Raw genomic sequence first — 16,397 nt, forward strand, 5'->3', positions numbered from 1 at the left:
CGGCCTGCAGGGAGGCCTTCACCCCCTCAGGGAAGCCTGCGCCCCCCCGCCCCAAGCCCCCTTCCCCTCACCCCAAGCCCCCTTCCCCTCACCCCGGCTCTGCCCCCAGGCCTCCTCCTCAGCCCCGCCCTCGCACCGCCCCGTCGCCATGGCTACGCCGGCGGACGCCGCGCCTACCAAGCGCCGGGGCGGCGGGGGGAGCGCGTCTGTGTGCTGGCCCCCCCCGCGGAACAGTGGTAGCGCCCGGGCCGGGCCTGCGGAGCGGCGCCGCTCGCACCGAAAGTTATTCCCAGCAGTCACGTGACGGGCTTTGATGTAATGCTAAATTCTTCAGCATTTTTCTTACATCTAGCGAGAAATGGTCACCTCTAACGAGAAAAATTAATGCAGCTTTCTGTTGCAATGTAAATTTCCTTTATTTTCCGCATTCAGATCTATCTTTCTGCACCAGAAAAGCTTGCCGGTGATGGCATCACGAGGCTTTGCAGACATAATCCCAGAATCCCAGGTTGGAAGGGACCTCAGGGATCATCTAGTCCAACCTTTCTAGGAAGAGCACAGCCTAGACAAGATGGCCCAGCACCCTGTCCAGCTGATTCTTGAAGGTGATGCCTCGATGGTTCTCCGAGCTGGCAGGCGAGCGGCTCTGTCCCTGCTTTGGGGGGTGCCATGGGTACCACTGCCCTTCCGCTTCGCCTTTGGCAGCCCCTCGTTTGAAGGCGTCCCTGTTCCCAGTGACACCCCTGGCAGCTCACGCGACGTGGCAGCTGTAACTCCCCAAACGCTTTGGTGTCGGAGCCCCTCGCAGACCGGCGCTGATGCAGCCGTGCACAGCAGAGAGTGATGTTATTGTTGTGCAGGTGAGAAACGGAGGCTGAAGCCCTAGCAAGGGGGACAACCCCTTTTTTTGTGCGTGCCTTGGACACGGTGTTTTTTTTCTTGGCTAAATACAGCTGGCTGTCCAGTTCTGGGGTCAGAATGAAGTAAGACATGTCCCGGCTGGGTTGCACCTCCCAGGGTTTCCCACTCAGTCCCATGCTTGCAGAGGAGGTGGCCGAAGCATTACATGAAAACCTTCACACCCTGCGGTCCTTGGGGCTAATTGCACGTTCCCTTGCCAGGACTCTAACTGCTGATAGGACCTGAGGTGGGGTCGATGAACTCTCTTTCTGGGAGTGGTTAATTAAATCCTCTGAGGATTACAGGTAAATCGGAGTGTTCATTGCTAACAGGTTCTAGGAGCACCGGTCCCATCTACCTGTCCCACTGTTTACGGAAAAGCAGTCTAAATTGGCTTTTGGATTGAGGGTAGCTGTTTGTACTTCTGCTCCTTGAAATCATATTGACATCTGAATGCTGTAATATAAATATCAGGAAAGAGTGGTGTTCCTGCACATTGTACAGATTTGCACATCGCTATACATCCGTTTCCCGTCCACATCCAAAGAGTTTCTCACTTATTGCAATGCTTTTGTCTCTTGGGGTCTTCTGCGTTTTTTCCACATATCCTTCTGTTATGTATTGCATGTTGGACTTCTGACTGACAGCTGAAAGATAAACACACATTTATTACTAATGTTGTAAAGGGAGGGGGTGTACCTGCATTGTTTAAGTGTTTTTTATTTAAAAATATTTGAAAAAGAAGGAAAGTGTAAAAACAATTTTGACAATAATTACAAGCCATTCTCTCTTTTAATGCAGTTTGGGTGCTGCAATAAACTCATGTTGAAAGACGCTGGCAAAGTTCCCTCATTTTTGCCATGTGGGCTTATTCACCTGCTGAAAGCTGCCTTTCTTTAGACAAAAGTCCAAGCATGGAGCAGAAATATCCCAGCTGAGGAGGCTGAAAGACCTGCCTCCATCTGTAGTCACTGGCAGAGGACAGGAGTGATGAAGCACTGATGTTTTGTTGGTGGTGAAATCAGATAAGAGCCACTCAGGACAGTTTAACAGTAGTAGCATTCCTGGTACATACCATGCATACTGTTTTTAATAGTATTTTAGTAGATTATATTTAGAAATTAGATAAACCCATTTTGATTATCCAGTCTAACCTATCAAATAAAAAGCAATGGTTTTAATTTTGTACGGTTCTGCATCACTCTTGCTGAAGCTATAATATCTGTGGTGGACCTCCGGGTATGAAAGGTTTAGGTTTAGAATATCCAGGTTTAAAACATGCAATTTGCAAATATCTCTGTATAGTAAGATTGACTGCAATCTGCTCTGGCTGTGGTCAGCAGCAATGCTCTAAGAGGAATTAGTTTATATTGGTTAAAGCTTTTTACCGTGTCCATTCTTCTCGTGGCCCGGACTGTCTTCATTACATTTGGATTTATAACTCTCCAGCGTCTGCTCTGAAACATCAGTTTCTGTGCAGAAAAAAATATAATTCAGATGAGCTTTCTCCATGACTCTTCCTCACTCTCTGCCTTGCATATAAAAATCCTGAGAAACTACTTAAAAAAGGGGGGTTCAATCATCCTAGCCATCTAGGAGATATGCTTAAGACAACAATTTTGTTGGTTTTTGTGGCATCTTGTGTCAGTTGAAGCGTGGCTGTCAGTTACAGGGACTTTTCAATAGTTGTTTGCAACTAGTGACAGTCACTGTCTATGGGAGAAGGACATTTAATCGGTGGCTGGAGGAGCCGTGTCTTGTCTCTGCTTAACAGGCTCCTCAGCTCTCCAGCCCCTCCGCACAAAGCAGCGTCAGCAGTTGCTCAGACAGGCCCGTCACTCACCTCTCTTCCACACTGCATGAGCTTTTTTCAGCTTCCTCATAAAAAGCAGGACAATGATGAGCAGCACGAAAATCAGAGCAGCCACCAAGATTGGCAGCAAGAGATTATTCTCCTTCTTTCTGATGTCTTCAGGTTTCAGCTTTTGCTCTGTGAAAGAGGCAGGTGAATGTTTGTGTTGTTAAATAGCTTCCTGTGAGCCTCTGGTAGTTAAGACAGGAACGATATATCCTGGACCAGGCCAGAAGAACATGGTGGGAGAGCATAAGTCACCTTATTGGACTTAAGTTTAGGACATGAGGTCAAATTTTTTCTTCTTGTATGAACAAGAAAAACTGATTGAAATTAGCAGTCTTGTGCACAATGAACAGTAAAATGTAGCTTTTTTCTAGACGATAAAAATGGCTGTGTTTCTGTGGTCTCCCCCCAGGACTGCAAGGCAGCATTACCCTACTGAACTGACAAAAGGTTTAGAGGTGAAAACGTGGTCAGAGAGAACCAGCTTGGTGAAAGAAAGCTCATTGCATCTTTGGAAGCTGTCATTAAAGAGTTCGTACCGAAGGTGACGATGGAAATCACAGTTACATTTTCACTTGGTAGTGGGGCTTCTGTTCTGGGAAGTTCCTCTTCTGTGACATTGCCACTGAATGCTGTTTCAGTCCCTGGAGGAATGGAAAGGAGAATAGACTTTCTCTGATGGGCAAAAGGACGCTTAAGAAATGTGTATTTTCCCAGCAGCTTTGAAGTCCAGGGCACCTGGTCCTGCAGCAGAAAGGGGTTTCTGGAGCCCATGACTTAAAGCTCTGTGCTCACTTCCTTAATGCTGTATTTCATTTTAATCTAAAGACCACCTAAGCTTTATGAACATAAAATCCTCACTCTCTTACACATTGTTGAATTCAATGGTTCCCATTCACAGCCAAATTAAAACAAAGCTGAGCTTTGACTCTTCGGTCATTTTTGGCTCTCCTTGTCCATCAGTTTTGCTTTGCTTACTTGCAAAACTAGGAATGAGCATGTATCCTTTTCTTTAAAGCAGCTATTTCTTTTGGTAGTCATATCCCTGACCATTCTTTTGCTGTCTTCACAGCTCCCAGCAGTGCAATCACTCAGTGTGCGAATCCCCATCCTTTGCCACCCCACCCATGTCTGATGAGGCAAGGTCATACCGTTGGGGACATGGTAACCCGAGGAACCAGCCAATTCTTCCTTTCCTGCAGCAGCTGGCGTTACTTCGGACCCTGTGCAAACAGAAGTGAGCTGTGACATTCTTGCACACACAGACAATAGAACTTTGTATAATCAACAGTGATTTGTAAAACTAAAATGATAATGTGTGCTGTGTCTACCAAAACTTTACATTCGTAAGAGATTTTCTTCCTTATCAGATATGTAATTGCACCTAGTGAAAGTCCTGTTAGAAGATTCAAGCTTTCAATGTATGTTTGTCAACATATGTAGGAACTGTATATCAGGAGGAAGCCATTCTGTGACATTTGTAATCACTGATGTAATCGCAGCCAATAGATTTTTCACTGCAGGCGTGTGTGCCCACCTTGGTGGGTTTTGGCCAACGGATTTGGGCAGTGGAACTCCTTCCGTAAACAGGTCCTGAGTTCAATAACTGCAACCTGCAGACCACTATATGCACAGATAATCGTTGTTGCACAGTGCCACCTAGTGCAACCGTCCAGAGAGGTCCCAGCCTGGGCTCATGGCATGCTGCGACACTGGCCTGTCTGGCTGCTGCTGCTGCTAATGCTGATGTTATTGTTCATCTCACGAGAGAGACTTTGTCTGCCTTCCTGGCTGTAGAATTGAGGGCTCCCTGCACAAGCAAGAAATGTTGTGTTTTGTGTTATGCGCTTGTTTGTAACAGGGAATGTCACGCTGTTCTCGCTAGCATTTCTGTCCTGGTTTGGTAAATTCATGTAGCCAAGACCAAACTTACAAGTAGATGTGACATCTGGTTGGAGGTTTTGCTGGGTTGGTGTTGATGTTGAGCTGGTGACTACTGGATCCTCTGGTACTGCAGAAGGGACGGTTGGTTGTTTGGATCCTAAAGAAACCCCCCCCAAACACAAGACAAAAATCAGAAGACACACTTAGCCATTGAACTAATCCTTGTAAACCAAAACCTGCCCTGTGTGGTCCATGCTCCAGACTGTTTGGGTGGTCTATCTGACCAGTGGTTAGAATTACAGTCCTACCCTCCCACCTTCAGCACCCCTGTCTTCTGAGTATATTTAACACTATTAAATGAGGAAAAAACCAAAAGTGAAACCCTTACCAGTATGCTGTGGGTAGCTTGGAGCGGAGGCTGTGCTGCTGTGCAGATCTGACACTGCTGCAGTCACTGGGGGAAAAAACCGAAGTGGTTCTGAGGGCTGTGCAAAATGTCCCTCAGTGCTGATAGCAACTGGAGATAGATGCTGTGTTTATCTGACCTGTGCATCAGTTGCAAAGAAGCCACCCAGTTAATGCCTACCTGTAGATTGCTCATTCTCAGAGACACGTGTCTCCACCTCTAGTGCAGTTGGTGCAGGATTTGGTTTTGTTGCTGAAAAAAACCCAATAACAGTACAACTTTCAGAACAGTTTATAAGCACTTGTTGACTTAAGAATAATTAGATCCATACTAGAGATGGGTAAAGAGGCGGAAGGCAAACTGAGAATTATTAGACAAGGAGCTTCAGTGCAGATTTACAATATTTACACCCTGCTAGCTTTCCAGGTGGATGTGTCTAATACACAGAAGGTAGAGGAAGCTCACAGCTTCCTGAGAATATAAACTTTGAGTTATCTTTAAAGCTTTAGGAAAAAAATCACCTGAATTCTAGCAGCAGCACTGGGGAACTGACCTGCCTGGGCTGCTGCGGCTTAATGTTTAATGAATTTTAAAGTAGTTAAGAAGTAAGAAAAAGCCCCAAAATCTTCGTTTAGAGTTCTTCCTTTGCCCCAGGTAGCCCTCTCATTTAAAAATAGATTCCACACAGGGGGGCAGTAGACTATGGGCTCAGCTTTGCATAAGTATCCGCATAGCTTTCACCACTTCAGGGTGGTAAAACAGGATAGCCTCTGCTGAAGGAGCCTGCAGTACCTGTCCTAGGGAGGTCCTCAAACCGGAACGACTCCATCAGCTTCTCTCCTCCTAAAGCTTGGTGGCGCACGATGCAGCTGGCTGTTGAATTGGGCCCATAGGCGAGGATTGTCAGCGTGCTGGTTGTGGTCCATTTCTTCCCATCAGCTTCTAGCTTGTGCTTAGTGTCACCTGTACACCCATTGGAAGAAAACATTTAAGTGCTTTCTAGTCAAGAGCAATTTAATGAAAAACCTTCCAGGCGCAATCTGCATTACTTTGCTGTGCTAAAGCAGTACCTGATTACTGTGCACAAGTGGCTCATTGTGTAAATGGATTACACAGGAGCCCAAAGGCAGCAAGGTCATGTTTTCTTCCTTGGCAGTTGTTTAAGTGCAGACCTCGCTGCACCTCCTGCGCTCAACCCAAAGCCTTTGCTCGGTTTCATGACTTAAGCTGGGAAATTCCCCTGCAGCACCCTGCAGGACCATGGCAAAATGTCCAAATGCCCACTGGAACTTTTGATCCTTGCTGAACTGAATAGATGTGCTTATTTATTGACACACAATAAAGGGCGGGCAGTGAGGAGCCTCAGGGCAAGGACCTGCCCTTCTGCAGCACCACCAAGACCTAAAAAAGTTCTTGTGCTGCTATGTGATATCCAAGGGCATTGGTTTTGTGTCTTAGTAGCTGTGGATTTGTTACCCCAAACATAAAAAGATGTTGTTAAATTTGTATTGATGTGCAATACTTAAATTTGTAATAAATAAACATCGGTACAACTCTATTAAATCCTGTACAAGTCCTCCATCATCCCTACAATGCAGGTTTGACTCGTCTCCTTTTGCAGCTGGGGGAAGTTCAACACAGATTAATTGCCTTGCCATCACGAATTAGAGAAAGCCATGCAACTTGTCCGATTCCTCTAGGTAATACTGACTTCTATTCATTTATACGCTATGGAAAAATAAAGATGTATTTCATGTGACACAAAGAGAGCTGTTTGAATAGCTCTGGTGGAGAGGGAGGTTTTTTCAGATGTTTACCTTAAATGCCCACAGTGGCACAATAATTTCTACTGTCTGTTTATAACGTAGAGGTTCTCTGGAAACAAACTGATGCTTTCTTTTGATCTGTTACCCTTGGTAACACCCTTGTCTCTTAAGGGAAAGAAATTCCTTGTTTCGAAATTAGCCTTTACAGATAACTTGCTGTATCGCATAGAACAGTATTTCTCAACCCTCTTTTCCATCCCCAGCAGGGTCACATAAGAGCTCAAAATTATTTCAAAGCTAGGCAGGAAATAATCTTTGTCAGCACCAGCTCCATAATTACACCTGGTTCACCCCTGCTGAGCCCTGGTGGAACCGAGGTGCCGCCAGTAATTAGGATGTATTAGGTATTTTATAATTAGTATAAATATTTGCAGTAAGTGATTAAAGCTGAGAAGGGGGTGGGGGGGGGAAGAAGTGTTACTCAGTTACCTGCAAAAAAAAAAGGCACATGCAGAAAGTTTGACAAACACTGAATTAGGACAGTTATTTTTTCTTTCAAACATTTTGTGTCTGCCACAAGCAAGCCACCTCTTCATGCAAATATTCCTTCCTCTGCAAACCAGCCACAGCTGAAACCAAGCAAACAGACCCAGCACAGGCTCTGCGGTGCTTAACTGTGTTCCCAGGTGCCTGTGGGGTGTGAGGTGGATGGTCAGGTATTTGCCCCTGGTATGGCTTGCTCTAATGGCTGACTGGGTTAGTGCTACGAGAGTAAGGAGGAGATAAAGGTAAGCATAGGTTTTTGTTAAAATAAGTATGGTTGGCTTTATGTCTTGTGGGAGGTGTTTAGTGTCTGTGTTGTCATGTTACAAGTAATATATCAGGCGAGAATTGAGGTTGTTTCAAGTGTAAGGAAACCCCTGTTTTCAGAAGTACACTGGGGAAAAAAGTGTATAAAAACTTAGAGGTGATGTATTGCTTCCTTGAGCTCTGCATATGTGCACAGGCAGTGTTGCCCCAAGCCCTTACAGTCACCTGCAGCCCAGCTCTTCCCAAAGACATGCGGGATTTTAGAATCTGCTTTTTCCAAGACCCATGCGCTGCTCTAGAGCGACTTTCCCCCTGCAATTGTAAAGAGCCCTCCACCCTGGCTTTCATGTGGCTCGCGTACCAGCTATGCCACTTCCCCTGAGTGCAGTCCCTTTAAGCGCAGGGCTCTAAGCGGTTGCATTAATGCCTGTGTATCTGGCAGTCTGGAGTTCTTGCTTTAGTTTTGATTTCTAGCTATATCCAGGCCAGCACACTTCTCTTTTACTTTCTAGAGCTCTTCCTTAAAAAAAGCCACCTTGGGGGTGGGGAAGATTACAGGCTGAGCTTTGAATGAGTTGCCTGATGATACGAAATACAAGTAACAGCTTGTTAATACCTGAACGAAAATACATTTGCATCTATAGGTATCTTCTTACACCTTGATACTGATGTGTATTTTGTCTCTACTGTGCTACAGTTACAGCTAACAAGGTAGTTATTTTTGGAACATGGCCTTCAAAGCAGCTATTTATATAGCTAAACTAAGCTATGTGGTGGCTCTGTTCCTCCTCGCGTGTGTCCACCCAGACGCGTGCAGACCTCTCACTGGGGAGAGCCTCACGGGGTGGTGTGGCCTGTGTTTCCTGAGCTCTCTTCTTGCTTCTGCAAGCGAGCTGCCTGGCTCTGAACAGATTAATGAGAGAAAAAGGCTCTGGGGTGCGTATGAGCTGCTCAGTGAAGTTGTGGAAAATCTGTCCATTGGTCATGACGTGGAAACAGTTATAATGGATTTGTTAACTGACTTGATGCTCGGGCTTTGAAAATTGTGCCTCCAGAGTTTTGGTTTCACTTCATTTCAGTGGAATTTCACTCCAGACTCTCAAGGGGTTTTGGTGTCAAGTGCTGTTGTCCTGCAGTGAACGTGAGCAAAGCAGATGAGCCCTCTCCCTTGCACAGATACTGGAATTTAGTGCTGACTTTGCTCCAAACCAGCACCACGGGGGCCAAATTGTACTAAATGGGTTGTGGATGAGTGGCAGTCCTGGTTGATGTGTTGCAGAAGGTGTTTCACCTTCCAGTATTTTTAAACGTGTCCAAGGCTGATAAGAAGAAATTGTTAGTACTCAATCCCTGGTCCTTTAACACTTACCAGGGAGCTCTATCCCGTTGTCCAACAGCCAGGTAATCTGGGGCTGTGGTTTACATCCTTGGGTATAGCAAGACAGTGTAATGCTTCTTTCTGTGTCTCTGGATGCTTCCAGTACTGGATTAGAAGGAGCAGCTGCAGCAAGAAGATTTAGAATCAGTTATAGTAGCTCTTCCTACATAGTTTTATGAGTGGCTGCATATACACATTATCTGGGGGGACTGACCTCAGACCAGGATTATCTTGCCTTAAGCACTGTACAATTACGTGTGGAAATGCAGGTCTGGAGTTGGGGCGCTAGCCTAGTTGTTCTGCTCCTCTGAGCAAAGCAGGTGAAGGAACTTACCTAATACCTCAACAGTCATCGTCTTGCTTTTGAGTGGTTTGCTGTAGTAGAAGCATTTGTATACGCCTTCATCATGCACTGTTATGTTAGGCAGTTGGATGGATAATTCATCCTTTGAATAATGGATAAGCTTGTACCGCTGATCTCTCAAAGCTGTAAAGAAAACAAAACCCCACATGCTATGCGTATTGGTACATAAGAGGAAGACAGATAATCAAAGCAGTAATGAATGAGGATAGTTTTCTTTCCTGCATTTTTTTTTAAATTCATCAACACTTGACGTAAGGGAGCATTCCTGGCTGGTGCTGTGCAAGTACAGAAGCAGCAGTAAACTGAAGAAGGGGATGTGTGCTGCTAGCAGGGAAGGCGTCGTGGCTTCCCTTGCTTTTATTTTCAGGGGGTCTTACTCCTGTGTTCCCAGGTATTACAGCAATTTGGGTTTTTTAAGTATCTAGATGGATAAACATAAGCAAACAATGGGATGTGAGCACATGATGTGGTCAGAAAAGTAATATGATCTTTGACTATAGAGCATAGATGCATGAACTGAGGACCTTTCCCTTCCCCATTCCCCAAGCCTTTATTTGGCCTTGAAAAAATCACTTCTCCTCTTTGGGTGTATTTTGTGATATATAAATGGTCAGCACACACACCTCTTTATTGACTGGTTTGCTTCTCTTATCGTTGTCTAATTACCTTGATTTTAATGAGACCATTTCATAGGCTATCTGCACTCTGCTGTATGGTCCCCTTTCTCTCTCTTGACTTTCTAGTCTTTGCTCCATTCCTCCTGCTGGTTGACCCATGGGAGTCCTCAGGGTCTGGGCAGTAAGTCACATGAACTTTTCCCACAGTTGCAGCACAGAAAGTGTAACTTTCTGCCCTTAAATTGAACTGAAACTGGGGATGTGTATCAGTCATTAGGAAGAAAAAGACCTCCAAAACTGTAACTTTATTTTCTATTTTTTTAGCTAAGGTCTTGGAAAAACACAGAGTTGGGAGAAAATCACAGCACTACTGTAATTTATGGAAGTTATTAAATATTAAAGGCTTTTGAAATCAACACAATGTAAGACTTGTAGCTGGCTTGTCATATTTTTAGCTACAATGAGACTGGAGGGAACTGATTCACGAAGTGGTTTGTTAGAGAAGCAATGTGACAGAGATTCACAGCAGTGATTCGGAATAAAAAAGAAAATGTCCGTGTATAATGTAAAGCTTGGTTTCTCTCTAAATGAGGACTATTTTCTGCAGTGTTGTAAAAGGAAAAAAAGTCAGTGTGTCTGACTTATCAAGGATCCAAATGCTTTGCAGAGTCTGCTTCTTCTGGGTGTTATGTCATGCATCTTACTGAATTGTGGAATGTGATTAAAGGCAGATACTGTTCTGCTCACTCAGGTGAGTCTGCTCCTACAGATATCAGTGGATGTGTTCTTTCCTTAACCCTATTAAATTGCTGTGTCAACTTAGCAAAAATTTAAGCATCAAAAGGGCTAGAGCCATTAAAAGATGGAGATGCCATAGAGAACTCACATAAATGAAGGGAACCTTGCTACTGTCATATACCTCTACAGCGTAAAATACTGAGAACGTACATATATGTCAAAAATAGAGATAACTGATGGAGAGGGGTCTTGCAGTTCTTGGGTGTGACTGGACTAATAGACTGCAACAGGACAGAGGTACCCCTGCCATAGCATGCAGTGGTTTTTGGAAGCCCGGATGTCAAAGCAGCGGAGAGCACATAGCAATAGCCCTGTTTCCCATATTGATTAGCTGTTGGTAGCTCAGCACTGAGGTTTTTTGGATCCCATTTGAAGCTAATGGTTCATATGCATTACACTGAGAGTATTGAACGTGGGATCCTGGATTCCACAGGAAACAGTTCCTAATGTATACATGTGTGAGTCATTTAAAATTACTAATGAACACTTCTCCCGCTTGCTCCTCTTACTGAGTAAATAGGAGCAACAGTTACTCATGACCTAATATTTCCCGCAAGTATTGCCAATATTCCTAAATGGAAAAGTAGGCTGGTTTGATGCCGGTGGCAAGACCTAGTGGCTGGGATTCGCAGAGCTCCTGAGAAGGACACTCACTTTCTGTGCGGTTTCAATGGCAGATGGGTACCCAGTGTCATTTGGATAAGTCTCAGTCGCTATTATCATTAAAGCGTAATGGCTTTAACGAGCAGGGATGCTGAGTAGGTACTGTGCAAATGGGGAGGGCTAAGGCTGTCCTCATCTTGCAGAGCTGTCAAATTCGGACCAACAGGAGAAGCAATAAGGACAGAGAGACATGAGGTGTACAGGGTGGAAGCGAACACAATAAGTGTAACTTTGGCTTTGTCAGCACATATTAGGAATCGCTGCTTGTTTTCTAGAAATTTCCTCCTGATATGCTACATCAAACTCCCTGATGAGCAGAAGAGTACCCAGGGCTTTCAGGCACACCCACTCCTGTCTCTCTTTTAAGGCAAGAGTGGGGTTTTGTACTAATCTCTTGGTGCTGGTGATAACTGCAGTTCAGTGCTAAAAGCTCTAGTGCCTGACCACTCTTGTGGGGGTTTCCATTTCATCAGCTTCCTGCCAGAAAGGAGCTGAAAGTAAAACCATCATGAGCGGCTGGGTAGCAGATGAGTCAGACTGACCACGGGTCGGAGCTGGGAAAGCTCACTTCTGAGTGACCCGCCAGCCCCACGTGGAAAGTTCTGCATTCAGTTTTCACACTTACCCCGCTGGTCGTTCAGAAACAGTGTAAACCCCCGAGGGTTTAACCACCCCCAGGCAGAATTGCCGTCACTGCTGAGGGTGCAGCGGAGATTTAGGTCCTCTCCTTCCTTTAGGGTTACGGTTTCACTGCCAGCTCCTGGAAAATCCACTGCCCAAGGCAAGGGGAAAAAACAAGTATTAAAACCTGACATAAAGCGACCATGTTTTGTACACAGTAACGTGTCAACTTTCCTTCTTTTCAAGGGTGTAAAGGTTTTTCTACATTAGGAAGCTTGCCAGTGTGATTGTACTGATAATAAATAAATGACAGTTATCAGATGGGTCATCACAGTCGCTAGGTTAGACTTGTACCAAAGGTTTGTGATCTTCACCTGCCAGCACAACCAGATTTAGTTATTGGATGTTATTCCATACAAGCCATTGAAGAATTGATAGCAGACCCTTCTAATGTACGTCCTCCCTGTATGTTACCCCAAACATTAGTTTTCATTATTCCATGTTCCATTCTGGAGCTGTTGAACCTGATTGAGCAGCGAATGATCTGCACCCCTGAAAAATGAAGCTTTTTAATTTGGAGAGTGTAATGCTGCAGCTGCTTTGAACTGGCTTGAAACTTCTTTCACAGGCAGGCTCTGCAAACCTGGCCTGGCGCACAGGTTACTAAAATGAAATTTCATTCTCTGTCTTCCCAGTTCATTTTACAGACGGGCAGTAAAGTGCATTTTTCTCTCCAGACATTCTAAAATATAGAATACACTTTGTGAAAATATTTGGTGACCTGGAATGAATTGCCTTCTCCAGAAAAATCATGCCCTGGAGAAATTGCTAAGAGCAGTGCCTGGGTCAGAGTTAAGTAAATAGGCAGTAAGAGGGTTTTATTTTTCATTCCTGTTTTTTGTGTTTTGATTTTATTTTCCAGGAGGCTGTCTGCTGCAAGTTCCTACTGCCTGTATGAGCACTGCAGTTTGGGGCAATCAGTCTTTCTGGGCTTCAGCAAAGCTTTTCATTTTCTTAGCTTCATTTCTGGTCTGTTTTAAAATGTTTTTATCATAGGGCATTCATGCTGGACTTGATCTTTTACCACTAAAATCAGAGGAAGGACTTGTGTCCCTGTAAGAGAGTAGTTTCCCATGGGGATCTGTTGCCATGCCTCACCCTTGAGTTGAGCACACATGACATTTCCTGGGCGAGAGGTGGCACGAAAAATGGTCAGTTATGTAGCTTGGGGCTTCACAAATAGCAAATACACCATGGAGCTTTTATCTTTCTTTACTACCTAATGTCTGGAGTCCACAAGCTATTTCCTTGTAATATCTAATATTTTTACTTCCAAATTTGTAAGTATGGTGTATGCTGCTATAGCTAAGAAGAAAATGCAATACAGATCTGCTGTCTATCCTTACTGCACAGTGCCAGGAGACACCACAGGCCAGGTTTGACCAAATCGCTGTACACCAGCGAAGTCCTGTTGAACTTAGAGTGGCCGTAACTGATTTACCATCGCATACGGCACATCAATGAATTCAGCTGGTGTTTCCTCATGATTGTGCCTCAGTTTCCTATCATTAGCATCTCAGCAGGTTTCTCAGGGCTTGTGCCATGGGGGGTCATTTGCAGAGGATCAGTAGAAAAGGAAAACCTCCTTGCATGGAAGACCTGTACCAGGAGGTGCATGTTAAGGCAGCAGAGAGGGATTTGCCTGTGGTTTTCCACAGGGCCCTTTTGTGTTTTTTTTCATAGTGACAGTTTCCTGTTGCTAACAGCAGTGTGGGGTCTTTCAAGTCACACCTTTTGAGGTGAGAACAGCAAGACTGAGCAACAAAAGGTGGGGGTGTTCTTTGCTTTTCTAAAACAGAGAAAATTATCCCCCAGAACACAGCATATATGTAATTTCCATGAGAGGCCATGGCTTCATTCAGACAATGACTCACAGGTCAAATTTCCGTCCTTGTGTAGGGGGCAGTTTGACATGGCTTGTGGTCTTCAAGCTGCTGTAGCCCACCACAGCACAGCCACTGGGACATGGGAGAGGCTCCTGTGCCAGCTCCAGAGGACAGAGGTTCTTATACCATGTGGATACCAGCTGCCCCAGCTACCTGGAGAAATTAGCCTGGCATCAAGTACAGTGATATATCCACCTTCTTGGCAAGAAAGGGCAACAATTTATTGCCAGAAATTGCAGGATGCACCTGAGCAGAATGGTTCATGCCTCTGGTTGCTATTATTTTAGCCATCAGAAAGTGCACAGAGAATGTGTTGTGGTGATAGACGCTCAATGCATCATTTCAGAGTTATCTTTAACACTGTAGCCCATAGAGACATCCTGTTCAATGACTTATTTTTGACCTGTGGCTGCCAGCCTGCAGGTGGGAGTCTGGATTAATTCTGATGGCCAAGAGCGGCTAAAGTTGTCAGCGGGTGCAAATTCATGCGGGAGTCTGGCAATATTGGGCGAAGAGGGGTTGTACGCTTGGAGTGGAGGCTTCTGATTTGGAGCAAGTCTAGGGGCACTGCAAGTGCTAGTTCAGCTAGAATATATAGTTCCTTAAGGCCTAGCTTCTGTTAAACACAATCAATGGTAATAAAATATCCTAAGCGTATGGCATTACAGAATGCTTTGTTGCTGTTTGGACACTGAGATTCGATGTGGCCTCTGTTAACAACACCTTTGTGTGTGAGAGTATTAGCAAAGTGTCAGCAATAGCACAACTGTGGTTTCTGCCCCACCGTTTGTTAAGAAGGGAGCGGGGCTATTGCATTGGCCAGCACCAGGCTGTGCGTGCATTCCTCCTGCAAAGGTCAGGAGTGAAGCCTGCAAACATCTTGAGCTGTAGATACCTGTCTTGCTGCTTTCCTTACTTAAATCTTTTCCCTATTTGACATGGTCAAATATGAATCTCTCACGTTCTTTTGTGTATAAAGACAGGAGATTAGCAAAGTAGGTATAAGCTACATCCTCTAGTATTTTTCATTTTCAGAAGCACTTTGCATTGCTTTCTAAATTACTCTGACTTCTTCTATTAGCTTCTTTTAACGAAACACATGAACAGAGGCATACACGGATATCCAAGCTATGGAAAGTAAGCAGTGATCCACTGTCCAAATGTAAGGGAAAATCTTTCGATTTCCCAATGCTTTGCCCTCAGGCATGCCACCAGCTGCTAGGAGGTGAGTCAGTCTCATTGATAAGGGGTTTAAGAGTCAGCTGGAATTCGGCAGCAGTGCGCTTTGGAAATTGGGTGACAGCACAGCATTGTCAACAACAGAACAACAATAGCAAAGCTGCCTTGCGCGTGGTGTGCTGAAACGCTGGAAATCAAGTTCTCCAAGCTAGACTGCATGCAAAGGGGAGATTGTGTAAGACAATGCGTATCGCTTACCTTGCACCATGAACAGAGCCGCGATGTGTAGCACACCGGTGAAAGTCATGTTGTGGTGTGGGCGCAGGCGGTCTGTGCTCACTTCCTCTGTCTGCTGGGGCTGCCGTGCAGTCAGTCCCTTTTCAGCACAAGGGGGGAAGCAGATTTACCATGACTTCATCACTGCCAGGGTCTTTGCCTCCTTTCCTTCTCTCTGCTGTTCCACTCTCTTCTGCCCCCGTCTCACGTTTCGCATGTGTTGGCGACTGCTGAGAAATCAGTGACCTCATGGGTCGTTAAAATGGAACTGGTGGGCGACAGGACTGGGGGCACTTCACCTTGCACCCCCTCCATCTCTGCCTGGCTCAGCGTCTGTGCTGGGGAGAGAGGGAGAGGCGTACGCAGGGGGAAGCAGGTAAAGGTTAAGAGAATCGTGGGCCTGGGGTAATCCCACTGGAGACCCTTGCTGCAGTGATCCGCCAGGTGCACTCGGTAGGATTTAATTCCCCAAGATGGGGAGGCACTCAGGAGGGCAGAGCATATTTGGTGGACACTGCTCTGGTGCAGTAAGTGGCAGGGTCGCGTAAATCCCTGGAAAAATAGTCTTGTGTCACTCTGCGTCTTGTACTGCCGCATGCGCAGGAGGCTTGCGTTGCTCCGCTTGCGCGGATCCTGGCAAAACAAATCACGAGGGAAAGGTAATTCACTGTGTGTGGTTTGTAGCTCTCTGGGGGTTGAAGAAAATTGGTAAAGTGGCTGTGAAAGGTTCGCTGAGCGCCAAAGCACGGGGCAGGGTGGTGACTGCATCAAGGAGGTCCCAGAGGACCAGTGGCAGAACCTGGGTTTCCCACGTCCCCTTGCAGGCCTGATTATTTCAGGAGCAGTCTGGGGCGTAGCAAAGCTTTTTGTGCCTCCTGGGTGCCTGATGTCGGTAACGTCACAAGATATATCCAAGCCTGTTGTAGGCAGA

The 16,397-nt window shown here is 45.4% G+C and overlaps 1 protein-coding gene across 1 annotated transcript; it reads right to left on the minus strand.

Moving 5' to 3' along the window:
- Positions 1-673: 673 nt before the first annotated feature.
- Positions 674-15,497, minus strand: CRTAM (cytotoxic and regulatory T cell molecule). Its single transcript, XM_064470706.1, has 11 exons — positions 15,449-15,497; positions 12,070-12,216; positions 9,337-9,489; positions 8,994-9,125; positions 5,841-6,011; positions 5,229-5,300; positions 4,692-4,844; positions 3,298-3,402; positions 2,744-2,890; positions 2,289-2,372; positions 674-1,547 (listed from the first exon to the last, which is right to left on the minus strand). The coding sequence occupies exons 1-11, from the start codon at positions 15,495-15,497 to the stop codon at positions 1,417-1,419; spliced, it is 1,344 nt and encodes a 447-aa protein (XP_064326776.1). The 3' UTR covers positions 674-1,416.
- Between the last annotated feature and the right edge of the window lie 900 nt (positions 15,498-16,397).

Source organism: Phalacrocorax carbo, chromosome 21 (genome assembly GCF_963921805.1).
Source record: "Phalacrocorax carbo chromosome 21, bPhaCar2.1, whole genome shotgun sequence".
NCBI lineage: Eukaryota > Metazoa > Chordata > Aves > Suliformes > Phalacrocoracidae > Phalacrocorax > Phalacrocorax carbo.

Excerpts from the sequence above, each read along its gene's own strand:
- CRTAM (XM_064470706.1), bottom strand. The coding sequence starts at position 15,497 with ATGACTTTCACCGGTGTGCTACACATCGCGGCTCTGTTCATGGTGCAA. Across the intron at positions 9,490-12,069 it reads GTTTCTGAACGACCAGCGGG|CTTTGAGAGATCAGCGGTAC; the intron begins GTAAGTGTGAAA and ends TTTTCTTTACAG. Across the intron at positions 4,845-5,228 it reads TGAGAATGAGCAATCTACAG|TGTGTCTTCTGATTTTTGTC; the intron begins GTAGGCATTAAC and ends TCAATGGCTAAG.